Below are 15,941 nucleotides of genomic sequence, written 5' to 3'. Positions count from 1 at the left end.
TTTTTATTCCATAAACAGTCAACGATTCCATTTAATAAAGATGATTTATATGATTTAATTTCTTCTGTTTTTTCAACGTCTTTTACATGTTTTAAACCAGAGTGGTCGAAAATGAGTTCTCCGTTTAAATTATTTGTAACAATTTCATAAAATCGTTCAGTTAGCGACAGTGAATCACCGTTTTCGAGACAATGTTTAAGTTTTATACAAAATGTTGGAAAGTTATTAAAAGGATCTGTAATATTATACAACGATTCAATTAAAACAATATATTCCGTCATCGTCATGCAACTAATAGCGTTGGAAAATGTGTCTTCACACAGCTGGATACATTTGAACCGTATAAAAGGATTTTGTAGAACACGAACTCTTGCAGCAATTTTTAATAGTAGTTTGTTCGAAATCAAATTAGATATTGATTTACATTCAATGATATGAGAAAGCCAAAAGTGCAGTGGAACACTTTTTAAATTAACTTCTGCCATAATTTCCACAAATCGAACAACATCTCCGCTCAAAAACTGTTTAACAGTATTCGTAGGCAGAAAGTATCCCTCATAATTGTATAAGCTTGTATTATTGCTGGCTCTTACAAATTGACACAAAACATTCGGGCTGATGTCTGAACAAGAAAAAGTCTGAATAATATATTCAAGTGCCCAACGAGTAACTAGAATATTTTGATGTACTAAAATTTTAAGATAAATAATATCTAACCACATTTTCCAACCAGCTTTTTGAAAATCATTTTTTTTTATATGATCCAAAGAGGGTAATATTAGGTGTGACTGATTCTCTTCTAAATTTTCCAATACCGTAATGAAGGAAATCCAAAAACGCTGTTCTGTCAAATCAGTAGAAGTGTAGTTTTTAGCCTTTATCAAATATAGCGCAGCCTTACGTTCTTCGCGTCCATCAGATAGCAATAGTTTTGAAATAAACTGTTCAATATCATATCTATCTTTGAAATCATTTATGATAGTAGAGAAGTCATCAAAAAACTGTATAAGCACATAAGTTGAAGTAATTGATATATCCCCATTTCCTTTCAAATTTTCAAGCAAGGTATGCCAAAGCCGATTCACAATCCCAACTTCATTATATGATCTTGAATATATTTTTAGACAAAATATAACATCTAAAATTAGAGATCTGCTCCAACTGTTAGAAAACAACAATTCTACAAGTAAATAAGCCCATTCAGATGTTAATACCAATTTTGAACCACGTGGGCACTTCTCCTTCGATAATTCTTTAACTACCTGGTAAATTATTCTAACAATGTGCTTTAAAGGTATTTCATCTTGGTAGTATAGTTTAAGCATCCGTTGAAAGTAATCATTGACATCAATTGTATGTCCACTCTCAATTTCTATTCTGATAGCATGGCTTAACTTAGATATATTTATTTCTGGTGTCAACGTTTCGTTCTTCGTGTTGGATGTTTTAAGCTCCTCTTCTATAGCTTTAAGTTGAACTGAAAGGGCAACGTAAGGGATTTCCATATATTGTGATTTTCCCAAGGCACTCATTTTTTAATATTGTACTGTATCCCAAGTAAAAATTTAAAATACTTCAAGTGTATTGTAACGAAAATGGTACCAGAACAAAATACAATTGACAATCGAAATCGATAACTTGCCAGATTGTCGATATTCGTAGATGCCAGAATGTTCGAGTGGCGATGTATTGCCAACAATCGACTATATAAGGGCTGCCGGACTGGCAGCAAGACACACTTCTGATAAGAGAGTAGAGTAGAGTATTGAGTAATAAAGTGTTAAGTTATAAGGATTTAGAAATAAAGATTAGTGTATAGCCATTAAAGTGTAACTTTTATTTGACAATCCAGTGATCGGTCTCAGGGTACAGTTTCAGCGTAAACGACAGATTTTGGAAATCCGTTACAGTAGCTGTCATCGATTGGCTAACTGCTATAGACAAGCCAATCGAACAAACTTTCCAAATTTTCATACGATCTGGCAGCACTGAAATCGAATTGACTATACTTGGTCGCACTGAACTCTTCTACCACCATCAATGTCTTACGTTTTCTGCAACAAATTTAATTTTTATTAAAGTTTTTTTTTTCAATAAATTCAATACAAAAATACATACGATTTATCTTCGTCTGCCATTTTAAATTTCAAATTTGTGTATAACAATTTTTATTATTTTGACAGTAATTTGACCTTTGAGCAATTCACAATAGGAAAATGGTTCTAAAATGTGTAAAACAAAACTTGGTAGCACTCAGCAAGCGGCGAAAGAATTTTTAATGAGGTATTCGCATACTCTCCTGCACGAATTCAACTAGATAACTTTGTTGTTGCTTTCACATGTAAAATTTTTGACAGATGAGCAGCGCCCAAAGATAGCGAGCAGAGAAGTGACCAATCGATGGCAGCTAGTATAAAATTTAAAGTGACATGTAGAATTGTCGGTACCCTGTACCTCATTTTAGATACCACATATCTTTCCGATATATGAAGTAATCGGTAACGTTAGCTGACAGAGGAGTTCACCCATCAATATACATATGAGATTTAAAACTAGCATTATTATTCCTCGTCTACACCTGTATCCTCCGGGTATGTAAACCTAACTGTTAAAAATTAATAAATTTGACTATTTAAATATGTTACGATACGAGAACTCGGAGCTAAAGTGTGGGAATAAGTATGCCTTGCATGTAAGGTTATATCGTATTGTGATTATGTTGGATGATCAGATTTTCGTCAAATTTCAATTTTATTCAGTTTAATTATCCAGTTATAACCAATTTGTGAACTAATATTTTATTGTATATTTGACGGAATATTAGAAACAAATTTGCCAAGTGAGTAAAATATATTTATAGCACCTAGTCAAAGTTGTATAGAACAAAAATACCGTATAAAGTATAAATTATTCAGTTATTTAATAAATAAGTATTTTATTTTAATAATATCATAGTTTCATTTCATTATGGTGCTCGGCAACACTGCAGAGAAATGTTGCGATTAGCATGATTTTGGCATTTATAGTGATTTGACATTCTGTTGTTATTGACAGGTATTTATTTGCCCTGAGCCACTGAGGTTTTTTTTGCATGATTGACGGCCAAAGATTTCTTAATATCATCTATTTGTTTGCTTTGAACGCGACGAGTAATGAATACTAAGTGAAATTACTTACAGCGGAAAATAAAAGTGTGGAATTTCCAATTTATAACTCAAACGACATAAGTGGAATTTGTGTTTTACATGTTAGTGAATTTTTACCATTGCAAATTGTAATAATTTCATTTACGTGTAATCTGAAGATATTTATTCTGTATATGGTTTCATATATTTAATTAAATGTAAGTTTGAATTATGTTATAGTATTATTTTGGCCATATACACATTTACAACATTCGGTTGGTATAGTATTTAATAATTTGGATTTGCTCTAATAACTAATTTCAACTTATTAGATAGTTTGTTTGATATGATGAAGTAAAATTTATAACATACAGCTATCAATATTTCTCTGTTCCATAAGATTTGTACACTGCAAACTTAAATACGTTTGGAAATAAAGTCTTAACTAATTTTTGTATCTAATATTTTTGTTTGTCAAAATATATGTAGACGTCGGAGTCGGATAATTAATGTTTAAACTGAGTTTCTGCTTTGGAAGGGAAATAGTATATATGATTTTGAATAATCTTATGCCCGGTTTCACAGTTCGTACTTAAGTTGTGCCCAAATAAAATCTTAGCTAAGCATTGTTGTTGACTGAGTAGTCATTTGCGTTTCACAGTCGATGCTTATTTTCTATAAAATTCTATTATGATATATGGCAGAACAATGAAAAACATTTGTTTACAAATACCATCTGACAAATTGAAATTATTGTTGATGAAAAATAACTTTGCGACGAATAAATTTAGAATATGGGAAATGGATGGAAACAATAAAAGGACACCGAATCATTGAATGCAAGAAATTCCAAAAAATTTTTCAGCAAATAATTTTTATTTTATTTTTTTTTTTTGACAAATAAGTCAGTATTCAAAACAAAAATCAGCTGTTACTTAAGCACTGCTTAAGTTTCCCATTTTCAGTACTTAAGCAGAACTTAAGTATGAACTGTAAAACGCAATATTTCTGTTTTATCTTAAGCACAACCTAAGCACTGACTGTGAAACCGGGCATAAGTGTACAGTAGAATTTTTTCCAAAAAATCACTCAAGTATATAAGAAACTCGTTGTTTGTTATGTTTTTTTTTATTCTATTTGCTGTAATTGTTATGCGATCAAGTTTCAGAAAACAATAAAAACAATTATTAGTTGAGACAAAACTAGTTTTATTAATTTCTTAATCTTAACTACTAATAGAGAAGAAACTTACTGTATAAAGAATTATGGGTACCAATGTAAAATCGTTTGTAAAATAATATATATAAATTTTAAGTCGAAATATCTTATAACACTGAATATAAAACATTTCGTAGAAAGAAATTATAATAAACATCTTGTAATAGGGATTCAAACATGTGCATCATTATTTTACACTATATACATAAGTATATACATTTCAATGTTACAGTGTTAATAATTAATAATTGTATATTTTATTCAATCATATTATTTTCTATTTTATTTTTTAGTATGTGTGTATTTATTTCAAATAAGTCACATAGAAAAGTTTGATAGAAATTTAAAATATGCTATATATTTATAAAAAATAATTATTTATAGCCTTTCAAAAATATGTTTAATCATATTTATAGACCCATTAACTTTTTGTCATTTGACGGAAAGCTGATGACAATGATAAGAAGTAGGATTCGCTCATGTTTAACATTTTGTTGCTATATTGTAATTCGATATCAACGCTATAAAACACATTTTAATCTCTAACTGAGATTCTGTTTGTAACTTTTGTAGCAAATTACGTGATATGCATACATTATCACTACCGTATGTATCTACTGTACTTGTATACATACATATTCCTGAAGGCATTTCAAATATAAAAACTCACAAACACATAAATTTTAATGGAAATAAATACCCATATTAATTAATTATTAAAAATAAAATTGGAATTGCGAGTGTAATGTAGAGTTCTAAATATTTTTAACCCCATTATTTACATAGTTTTTGTTATTTTATAAATTTTTAAAATATTAGCGAAGTAAAATTTAGTTAGTAAACAACTCTTACTCTTTATTAAATATACATATGTATATGTATTACATGTTATTAAAATAGAAATGTGAGAAACGGTTAAAGCTACTCACCTCAATTCTTAACTCGTGACTTTTAAATGGGACGGTTGAATTGAATACAAATCAGCAATCATTGCACTAAAAGGTGTCATTTAACATATTGACGGCTCTTGATAAAATTTAGAGTTGGCTGCCTAATTTATCTGCACTAAAGAAACAAAAGAAATCAGTAGCGCTGAAAGTTTAATACCTTAGGTTCTACTTGAGTAGTCATAAATAAAAAATATCTAAAAAATAAGATGTCTAAAATTTACTTAGGTACATTTATACATGCATACATAAGTATGTGCGGTCATACCTACGTTACATTTGTATGTATATATGTATGTACGGATGTGTGTACATATCAATATGGGTACATATATACTTAAATATATATATGTACATATTTTGGAAAGGAACTAGGTTATGTTTGTAAATACTTATGATAATAGTTATTGGGTTACTTTGCTTAGATAGACGGAGTAACTCAACATATACAGATACGTCTGGTCTGTCAGCTTATAAAACAAGTAGGCTCATGAACAATAATGTTAAATGAATATTTAAGTAAATGTACGTGCATGGCCTAATTTTTTGCTGTTTCTAAAATTAAATAGATAAAGTTATATATATGTATATATATACTCTCCCAAACCTAATCAGGTATGCATACACTAATTTCTGACTATTGGTTTATATGTGGTTTATGTTTATCACTAAAGTACATAAATATATTTGCTTTGCTTGTACATATTTGCAATTGTAAAATTATTCAATAACGTATCCTTCTCTCTTTGTAGCGGCGAAAATGTCTAAATATTCAGGGAAAAAATGTCGTTTGCTTTCGATGATGTGGCTGACTGCGTTTTTCTTTTTTGTGGAAATAGTAGTGGGCTATGTAACAAATTCAATGGCCTTGGTAGCAGACAGTTTTCATATGTTGGGAGACATAGCTGCCCTTGTGATATCATTTCTATCGGTAAAAGTAAGTAATAAATTGCATATTTATTCATATCCAAACAAATTAAAACATATCATTTTTGGTTTATCCTTATCATTTGCTCAGATGTCCCCAAAAAAATGGTCTAAAAACACATTTGGTTGGGCGAGAGCAGAAGTGTTGGGAGCCCTAGTTAATGCAGTCTTTTTAGTTGCTTTGTGCTTCAGCATTACCATAGAAGCTTGTAAAAGGTAAAATATAAATATTAAATACACGCGAAGTTGTTGTTAATCTGAAGACATAAACATCCATAGGTTCATAGAAGAAGAGGAAATTCATGAACCCAAACTTTTAGTGATAGTAGGCTGTCTAGGTTTGTTGGTAAATGTGATAGGATTGTGTTTACTTTACGGTGAGTATACAAATTTGTATAAAATACACATCTTCACTCGAATGGAATAGTTATATAGAAATTCGTTTTTATATCCATACATTCAATTCTAGAACACGGTGGTCATCATGGTCATTCCCACGGGGGAGGCCTTACTCGGAATCATAGTAGACTTACAGAACTGGCTAATATTGATGATGGTGAGGGTGAAGCTGAATTTGCATATGAAAAAGAGGTAATATCCATTAAAATAACAAAAATAAAACTTAAAAAACTAAAATGACATTTTCGATTTTAAGAAAAAACCAGCGAAGAAAATGAATCATGGACATAGTCATGATGCAGGCCATATGAACATGAGGGGTGCATTTTTACATGTGTTAAGTGACGCCTTGGGTAGCATTATTGTAGTGATAAGCGCTTTGGTATGTGCGGAATGCTATATGTATAAACTTAAAATTATCACTTATTTCATGTTCGCTGCTAATATTTAGGTGGTATGGTTGACAGACTGGAAATATCGGTTTTATATGGATCCTGCTCTTTCAATCGTTTTGGTTTGCTTAATTTTACATTCCGTGTGGCCCCTTCTGCGTGAATCTGCATTAATATTGCTGCAAACTGTTCCAACTCATATTCAAGTAAGTGATTGGTACCAAAACCTGATTGAAACACTGTTTATTATTGTTACATGTAGGTCGATGCCATTCAAAAGCGTCTTTTAGAGAAGGTTGACGGAGTACTGGCCGTTCATGAATTTCATGTTTGGCAATTGGCTGGAGATCGCATAATTGCCTCAGCGCACATAAGGTAACAAATATACTTATGTAAATATATTCAGTTTATATTTCTTCAGCTAATGTTGAAAATAATTAAAAAATATGTATTCCATTATAGATGTCGGAACCTTTCGGAATACATGAAAATTGCTGAAAAGGTTAAAGAATTTTTTCATAATGAAGGCATACATTCTACTACAATCCAACCTGAATTTGTTGAAATCGAAGGTTGTAACATGTCGGACGGCACATCTAGTCTAAATATGAGTGGATCTGATTGCGCTCTAGATTGTCCAAGTACAGCAGAAGGATGTGTTAAAGCAACTTGTTGTCAAAATAATAGTAAATTGGTAAGTATTTAACACACATATATATTCCATACCCAACTTTATATTGTAATTTTTATTTCTTTGACAGAATCAGGTGCCCTCGCCTACAAATTCCCCATACGCATGTCGTCAAAGGAACTCGTCCAAAAATCCAAATGATGTAGAAGCAGGTACATATTGTTTAATTGTTGTATTTTTTAATATACATAAATTATTTCTCATTGTCTGTTACGATTTTATTAACAATCCACCTTAACTTTGTTTATTATAGGTTCCTCACTTTTGGAATGTTTAGCTGGTGCATCGAATTCTGTCAATAATGGCAATTCAGAGCCTGGTCGTACTATGAATGGAGACGTAGTGTGACACCTTTACCTCTCATATATGTGACAAAAATAACGAAATGAAAGAAATTCACAAACGCACAGAAAAAATTGTATTATCCATTTAATTACATTTCACTAGAGGTCTAAGTATTGGTCGAAAATCTGAGTATAACAATATCGAACCAAAGATTGGTAACAAATTCAGAATCGCATTGATTCAAGAATTATAATGTTATAAAACATTCATAATATATTTATCAATAAGAGCATCAAGTTAGCATGATTATCGTTCGATAGGCAGAAATATGATAGGAGAAGTTAGTAGGATATCCATCTAAATTTAGTAGTAAAATTATAAATTGTTTTCAAGTACTTTATCAACTAAGTATTCGTTATATAAGAATATAAAAACATAATAAAATAAAAATGGAAAGCATTGCTTTTTTGTCTATAATTTGTCTAAATTGAAGCAATGCAGATCTTTTTATTTTCGTATTTTAATGCATATATGTATATGTATATATAAATATTAGAATTAAGAAATAAAATATCTTTCACTTTTTGTGACATTTTTTACTTAAAACATGAATATATGAAATTGTGTATTTACAATAAATTTTCACTAATTGATATTTTCCAGTGTTGCATAAATAGTAAACATATTAGAATACATGAACATCCTTAGTTGCATATATTCTAAGATGTGATTTATAATAACATGGTCAGGTTAATTGTGGTCAATATCGAATTATACTTTCTGCATATAAAAAAGAACATATATTGACCGTTAGCAACACGGCATTACCATTGGAAGCGTGAATATATTGAATTACATCCTGCATTCTGTCCTCTTCTTTACAAAGCTACCCACCCTCATATTGTGTGTTCTCATGACTGTCGAATAAAACTTTCGACTTTCGACGTAAAATAAACAAAATACAATTATTTTTAGTTTTTTTAGTTATATTTATTACCAGACCGCTTCGGCTTCGCGCGGGATTGCGATGCGGAGAGAATGACTTGCAAGTGATTTTGAGTTTCATATTAAGATTCTCCATCACGGAGCCTTTTTGATACCCGCACTTGGGAACTATTTCCAAAAGTTAAGATCGACCAATAAATATAGCTTATGTTACTCAGGGTGAACGTAGCTTTCCAATGGTCAAAGAATTTTTGAAATCGGAACAGTAGTTTTTGAATTTATTCATTTCAAACATACATACAAATCTTTCCACTTTATAATAGTAGTATAGAAGTATAGATATATATGATATGATATGTAAAATTAATTAATTCGTGCGTTTGATTATTTGTCATTAATAACATTCTCAGAGTTTTCCTCTACTATTGCTTCATCCCATGGTCCATGAATGTTTTGTTTATATTGCTGTTGAGTCACAAATATGTATGGACATATAATATTAATGAATCCCGTAAAAGCGGCGTAAATAATAAGAATATTAATGGATATGTTGTACAACAAAAAACAACAAATCATATAAGTCGGTAATAGAAGATACCATCGCCAATATAAAGATGTGAAAATAGGATAGAGGACAAAAAACACCGACGCTTCTACAAGCAAAACAAATGCGTGGAATGCCGTAGATAGACGGGAGGCCAAGCAAATAGATGCAAATATCGCAGCATTTAAGGATAACGCTTTTGAAACCATTGCAGCAGATAATCCATAATCAAAGAAAATCAGGTTGAGAAGAAGAACAAAGAATGTAATTGAAAATATTGTATCAGTACTTATAGCATTCGTTAGGCGATGGAGCAAAGGTGCAAATAGATATCCAAAGACTAACACCGTCAATAAAGTTTTTGAGTCCTCCAGAAGATATTTAAGCGCAAAAAGATTCCGTCCTCGGTAAAAGACGTACCCAACTGAAGTAGTTAAACCAGTAACTACTAAAACGTTCAGTGGGGTCACCTTCTCGCTGTAAAGCAAGTAAAAAATAACCAGGAAAGCGGTTATACATGAAATTTGGTTATTCAGCCTTGTGATGCCTTTAAGAGCTTCCTCGAAAGTGAAAAAGCGAACATTTAAATTTGTTTTTAAATCTTTTAGGAAACTCGGATCAGTGTAATTATCGTCATATTCAGCATTTTCATACAAGCACTTCTTCCATTGTTTATGTGATTGAAGCACCATGGTTTCATCTATCTGTAAATATAATCGTTTATTATTTTACAATAATAACTCACTTAAAACTATAACTTAACTATGTATTTGTAACAAACAGCTTTATCGTTCTTAAAATATCCCAAAATCTTCGATCATATGTAAAACTGTCATAAAAATACCATTATTTTGAAATAAATGAAAACTGCGAAGTAATTACTGTTTAAGTCGAACCGACTCCGCATAAAATCATTAAATGACTAAAGTTTGCGTCATTGTTGAAACTTTAGAATACTTTGGACATTTATTGACAAAGAATTGATAATCATAACCAACTAATATTTATACCCAAAATAATTTTGATTTTGCCTTAAACATTTGCTACCACAGAAACGTACACTCGTACTTTAGATATAGTGTTGTGTTTAACAAATAGCAAAAAAAGTTCAAAATGCATTCTTTTTGTAATGCGAAAATCGAGCAACTAACAAATACCAGCTGATTGTTGAAATGTGCCAACAGCTGATGAGCAGTCCACAATTATATATTGCCAGAAGTAAACGAAAATTGTATACCCTTCACAAGCTTAAAATGGTATTATAATTTAGGTCTAATTTATTGAATTGTCTTATTCATCTTGGGGATTTGATTTCATGCTATGATATTTTTTCTTACAGTCCATTTGCTGCTCAGAGAGGCCTTAAAAAAGTAGAACTTTCTATTTGCCGAACAGTGTATGGTTTCCTGGATGTAGTTGTACCCAGCATGATGATGCCTCTTGATGTTTACTGAATATCATCTCTGAAATGAGGTCACTGTGCTCCCAGTCGTCGAAATCATCTCTGTAGTCAGGTGCTTCGAGCAGAATCGCCTCTCGGAAACATTAAGAGGTAATTTATACAATACGTCGACTACACTGAATAATAAACCGATCAGACTCGGGACGTAGACAGCTTTGGACATGCTATAAACACCATCAACAATGGAGCCATTAACACCTTCAACGAAACCAATTTATTTAACACCCTTATCCCAACATTTCAACTGTTCCGTCGAAACAGCTAAATTCTTTTTATAACTTAAGAAGGGGCGCATCTATCCAAATCAAATGTTTAGGCTTTGTTTGGGCTATTTGGTATATGGTTTGTGTGAAGTTTGCACAAAATCGGTGGATCGGTATATATATATGTATGTAGAGCTTATATTATGGTAGGCACGTCCTTATTACAGTCCCTTCTATCGAGTGACAGTAGGAATTGTGGGTATTTCTGGTTTACCGTTTTACAGAATTTACTGTGCATGGATCTCCTGCAATCGTACTACCTAAAACACCTTTGGCCGAAATGCGAAACGAAGTTATTGCCTTGATTGCAACGTAGATATTAACTTTAGAGTAACCGGCTGCTGCATTGGCGGCTAGCTCTGCGGCTTTCCCAATAGCAAACACCTACGCTTGAAATATACTGCAGTGACCCGGTAGTTTCAAAGGCTGCTTGCACCTACCTCCGGACAGTATATCGCCGCACCTGTTCCGCCCTCCATTTTCGAGCCATCCGTATAGATAATTAATGTATAAATGAATATTAACAGAATATAGAATTTTAAAAATATTTATTTGTTAATGCACAAATTGATATTAAATAATCATACATATACATATAGTCAATAATTTTTTTTTTCTTGGTATATGTTTGCAATTCTATATTGTTGAATATTTATAAAGATTTAAACATTTTACTAAAAATCGCCAGTCAAAAATTGAAAAACATTCTTATTGTCGATAGTTTTACCATAAAGGTCAAGAAGCATATTTATTCATTACTTAGCTATTGTTTTGTATTTTAACTATAATTAGCAATATCCTTTTGTTGTTGAACTGATATCTGTATAAATTAAATTTATGAACTGAATTCGATGGTTTAATTGATATTCGTGTCATATTTTCGTCTCAACAGAGTTAAGTTGACCATATCTTTTCAGTTTATTGTACATTGTAGTCTAAATTTAGAATGAGTTACCTATAGTAAATCCGGGTCATTTGCTATTTTCTTAATTAACATAATCGCATATATAAATTATAATTTTATATAAACTTTATTTCTTCCTGTTATAACAGTAGCCTTGTACTAACAAATAAATATGTAATATCTGGCATTAGGCTACTTGTGAATAAGGCACCGTAGTTTTAACAATAGCATTGTTAATTAGAAATTTTAAAGACATTTAGTACATTTAACATTTTATATACTTTGTTTAGATAATTAGAATGAAATACAAATACATACATTTGTTTAAACATTTTGTAGAAAGGTATAATTTGTTAGAACTGGTAAAATGTTAATTGTAAAGTTATAAAAAATGGATAATACCTTTATATGAAAAATACATCGAAGGTACATCAGAAAGAAACGATTTGAATTTCATGTTAAATTAGTTTGGCTTATATCTTATTTTCTAATAATTTTGAACGTTTCAGACAGGCATTTCTTGATTGAATGCAGTGCAATCCAGTATAACGAATGATATGATATCATAAGGATCATATGTATGTATAATATATATGAACCTGTTTTTGTTTTTCACCACTTATTTGTTAGAAATGAAATTATATTTTATAAATTATTTCATTAGACAATATTTCACTTGACATTAAAATAACAACCGTAATATTATCAAACATTATTTAGAGTCCTTTCCTAATGGACTTTTAAATCTTCGTTACGTGTGAGTATCAAGCATACGAAATACTGGACGAAGCCTGCATATTTATTTTATGCCCATCCCCCGGTTAGTTTATGGAAAAGTTCTTCATTTAAAGTTTGGTTGTTTTCTTTTGACCGCATTGACATAAATATATATCCACCAATAAATTCATGAACAACTTTGCAATCTGCTGACTGACATGAGAACACAACGGTTTCATCATGAAACTGTATCATCATACATTTTATTCCCCAGTTAACATTCCAGGCTTTCATAGTGTTGTAGCGCCATGTCTTAATGTGATCACCAGTGTTAAGGTCCATCCGCATGATTCTATTATGTGCCACCCCAAGCAGCTCTTCCTTCTTATGACCATCAAACTTAATAACAAACAATGTTACTCCAAAATCAGGCAAGGATTGCCAGGCCTCTATATATTTCAGTTTTGCTTCTATCAATGACAACTTACGTACATTTGCATGAGCTTCTAATATCCGCTGTGCTGCTTTTCCAGACGCTTTGCGTAACATTCTCGGAGATAAGTAGTCATTTGCATCAATGCTTCTTGGGTCTACATTAACAGCAATGCCTTGTACTGGTTTCTGCATGCTTAGAAATGATCGGATGCTTGCCACTTCACTTTCATATGAGCTATCAGCAAGAGAACGCCCTTTTGATGCTAATCGACAAGCAGCCATCCATCTTGCATATTGTTCCTCTGTGTCACAACGAATCCACACTTCACTATTTGGTCCGGTATGACCTTCTGGAGACACTTCTAATTTAATGGAAAATTTTCCTTGTGCTAAATTAACATCAGGAGTTACTTCGCATCCACGCAAGTTGATAGTCATTTCCGGAGCTCCGCGGCGAGAGTCATCAGCGGTTTTGTACAAATGAAGATGAAGATCTCGATATGCAAAAAAATATCTTTTATAACCTTTTAGAGTAAATTTTCGAGGTTTCAGGAATTTCAAATAGTCTGAAAGTTCTGGAATTTTTGTAATGTTGTTAACTTCTGTAGTAGCATTTGGCCCTTCTAATGTTATTTGCAGTTCATTAAGTGCGGTATCAATATCATCATATGTTCCATTCTCTCCATTGCCAGAATCAACGACATCTAATTTGGACGAATGTGAATCCGCTTGATAATTTATTTGAAACTGTAGAGCTCCAAACATTAGGGATTCCTCTTCAGTACATTCTATTTCTTCATTTAAAATTGCCCATTTGGCTTGTTCATACAGTTGATTTATTCGCACTTGATCATATTTTGGGTTGATGTCGAAAAATGTATAATACTTAAAACGCAAACATAAGGTATCATATTCCCGAATACCTTGCTCCATTATTGAAAGAGAAGAATCTAGCCATCCGACATTCATACGGGCTTTTTCAATTAGAGTCCGCGGACGTAAAAGTCTTGCACGTACATCCGGACTTGGAGATCTGGGGGAGCATGCTAAATTCTCTTGAATATCACCAAGACTAGAAGACGAATCAATAGTTGTGTAACCGTTGTTACTTTGCTTCCAAGTTCCAGTTGGAGAGCTGATAGGCGTACTTGGTGCGGTTCCACTTGGACCACGTCGAGGGGTTGTAGCATAAGGGGATACTGGAGCACACAATAAATTTTCGTTTTGGTGCTTATCAAGACTACCATTGCTTCCATTGAATGATGAATTGATGGGAATAAAAGAATTTGTATCAACGGCTGGTTGAAGATACGTTGTTCCATCGGAATCTGCTACTGGTATAGCCTTTTGAGGCAATTTGGAAAAATTTTTTTTAAGATGATCCGGTTCAATAGGCTTACAGAAGGATAGTTCTTCGGGATATCGTATATCAAGTCCTTTACACAAATTTACTATTGATGCAAATGTTTTTATAGAGAAATCCACCCTACAGTCTAAGTATCGTAAATCCGGCAATTGAACTCGTAGAGTTTTGTGCATTGGAGTAAAGTGGAGTACACAATCCGCTTGTACACCAACCTGGTCCAATGTTGATCGGGTTCTTGTTAACCATACATTTTTTGCAGGCCACCAAAGAGCATGATCTGACCAATCTTTTGGATTTTCGGGCTCAACTAGTTGCAGCATAATACCACCAATGTGTTGATCGCCCCGTACTCGTAAAGTTTTCTCAATTCGCAAATCTGTTATAAAAATCCGTAGATTCCAAGAATTCTCGCCAACATGAATCATTCTGTTTATAAATTTTGCAACGTTGTAGTTAAATGTGTATGATACGATTCAGCAAATTATGCTCGCCCTTAAACAGCAGACTATAAAATAAAAAAAATATATATATAACAAATATTTTCAAGAACGCTTAAAACGAAATCGAATAGCGATGACGTAAGTTGCTTACTAAAAATCTGTGCTAATACATGTACATATTTCGCCTCCGTGTTTAAATATTTGCAACTCAAACGAACTGCTTATCTTTTGGCGTAGCAGATGTTCAGCCCTCAATACTGCTTATTAAATGCTACAAAGTATATAGTTTTAACTCAAGTAAAATATCAATTTCACATTTAATTTAATTTCTTATATTTATAAATACAAGAACATCTTTTAAACGGTGTTTTCTGAATACCTTTTAGGTTTTTAAATAAATAAGAGCTATTTGTTCACATATGGATAATATGTATGTACAGAATTTCTTCACTCCTTTTCGTAAATTAAAAAACCATCTTAGTTATTCGGATCCAACAAAACGAATGAATAATGTAATTGTGTTAGAAACAAACAAGGTGGAGCTCACTGCATAACATAAATTAAACGAATTGAGTGTAAGAAAAACACACAAAAAATAATCGCAATATGATCGCAATAAGCAAAAACAAGAGCTCTTTCCATTACACACTGTATGAATAAGCACGATAATTTTTAATAATTTATTAAAACTTCTCTCGGAGATTTCACTTCTCTTATATGATATTTAGCTTCTATTTTTAGAAGAACATAATAACAGACAAACATAAGCTAAAGATGACCACAAAGTAAATACCAAACACCAGCGTTGCAAAGATATTGCTTTTAACCCAACATGAAACAACTTTCTAAAAAATTACTATATAATTTATATTAATAAATTG

General features: G+C 31.8%; 4 protein-coding genes and 1 long non-coding RNA gene across 11 annotated transcripts; 2 read left to right on the top strand and 3 right to left on the bottom strand.

The window, feature by feature from the left end:
- Positions 1-104: 104 nt before the first annotated feature.
- Positions 105-1,653, bottom strand: LOC128921550 (uncharacterized). The gene is made up of 2 exons (XM_054229521.1): positions 1,263-1,653; positions 105-235 (listed from the first exon to the last, which is right to left on the bottom strand). Exons 1-2 carry the CDS (start codon positions 1,530-1,532, stop codon positions 203-205), a joined length of 303 nt encoding a protein of 100 aa, XP_054085496.1. The 5' UTR covers positions 1,533-1,653; the 3' UTR covers positions 105-202.
- Positions 1,654-3,040: 1,387 nt separating this feature from the next.
- Slc30a1_0 (proton-coupled zinc antiporter SLC30A1) lies at positions 3,041-8,569 on the top strand. 3 transcript variants are annotated; one of them, XM_011185439.3, is made up of 11 exons: positions 3,041-3,343; positions 6,043-6,227; positions 6,309-6,433; positions 6,497-6,594; positions 6,687-6,808; positions 6,873-6,998; positions 7,068-7,214; positions 7,271-7,383; positions 7,471-7,702; positions 7,770-7,851; positions 7,953-8,569. In XM_011185439.3, the coding sequence occupies exons 2-11, from the start codon at positions 6,051-6,053 to the stop codon at positions 8,045-8,047; spliced, it is 1,317 nt and encodes a 438-aa protein (XP_011183741.1). In that variant the 5' UTR covers positions 3,041-3,343; positions 6,043-6,050; the 3' UTR covers positions 8,048-8,569. The 3 variants fall into 3 exon arrangements, with proteins under 3 accessions (XP_011183741.1, XP_011183739.1, XP_054085491.1); XM_011185437.3 differs by having other exon boundaries at positions 3,042-3,247; XM_054229516.1 differs by lacking the exon at positions 3,041-3,343 and adding an exon at positions 5,744-5,905.
- A 617-nt stretch (positions 8,570-9,186) lies between these two features.
- LOC105212983 (phosphatidylinositol N-acetylglucosaminyltransferase subunit C) lies at positions 9,187-10,600 on the bottom strand. 4 transcript variants are annotated; one of them, XM_054229518.1, is made up of 3 exons: positions 10,356-10,600; positions 10,232-10,302; positions 9,187-10,173 (listed from the first exon to the last, which is right to left on the bottom strand). In XM_054229518.1, the coding sequence occupies exon 3, from the start codon at positions 10,163-10,165 to the stop codon at positions 9,314-9,316; it is 852 nt and encodes a 283-aa protein (XP_054085493.1). In that variant the 5' UTR covers positions 10,166-10,173; positions 10,232-10,302; positions 10,356-10,600; the 3' UTR covers positions 9,187-9,313. The 4 variants fall into 4 exon arrangements, with proteins under 4 accessions (XP_054085493.1, XP_011183737.2, XP_028896570.2 ...); XM_011185435.3 differs by having other exon boundaries at positions 10,237-10,302; XM_029040737.2 differs by having other exon boundaries at positions 9,187-10,177; positions 10,237-10,302; positions 10,356-10,599.
- Positions 10,589-12,715, top strand: LOC128921552 (uncharacterized). The gene is made up of 2 exons (XR_008470989.1): positions 10,589-10,729; positions 10,813-12,715. It is a non-coding gene; the product is annotated as an uncharacterized LOC128921552 (long non-coding RNA).
- A 108-nt stretch (positions 12,716-12,823) lies between these two features.
- Positions 12,824-15,785, bottom strand: Fit1_2 (unc-112-related protein). 2 transcript variants are annotated; one of them, XM_011185429.3, is made up of 3 exons: positions 15,440-15,785; positions 15,212-15,331; positions 12,824-15,125 (listed from the first exon to the last, which is right to left on the bottom strand). In XM_011185429.3, the coding sequence occupies exon 3, from the start codon at positions 15,043-15,045 to the stop codon at positions 12,907-12,909; it is 2,139 nt and encodes a 712-aa protein (XP_011183731.1). In that variant the 5' UTR covers positions 15,046-15,125; positions 15,212-15,331; positions 15,440-15,785; the 3' UTR covers positions 12,824-12,906. The 2 variants fall into 2 exon arrangements, with proteins under 2 accessions (XP_011183731.1, XP_011183732.1); XM_011185430.3 differs by lacking the exon at positions 15,212-15,331.
- Positions 15,786-15,941: the final 156 nt, after the last annotated feature.

This window comes from Zeugodacus cucurbitae, chromosome 4, assembly GCF_028554725.1.
Source record: "Zeugodacus cucurbitae isolate PBARC_wt_2022May chromosome 4, idZeuCucr1.2, whole genome shotgun sequence".
NCBI lineage: Eukaryota > Metazoa > Arthropoda > Insecta > Diptera > Tephritidae > Zeugodacus > Zeugodacus cucurbitae.
This window is presented reverse-complemented; position numbering and strand designations above follow the sequence as displayed.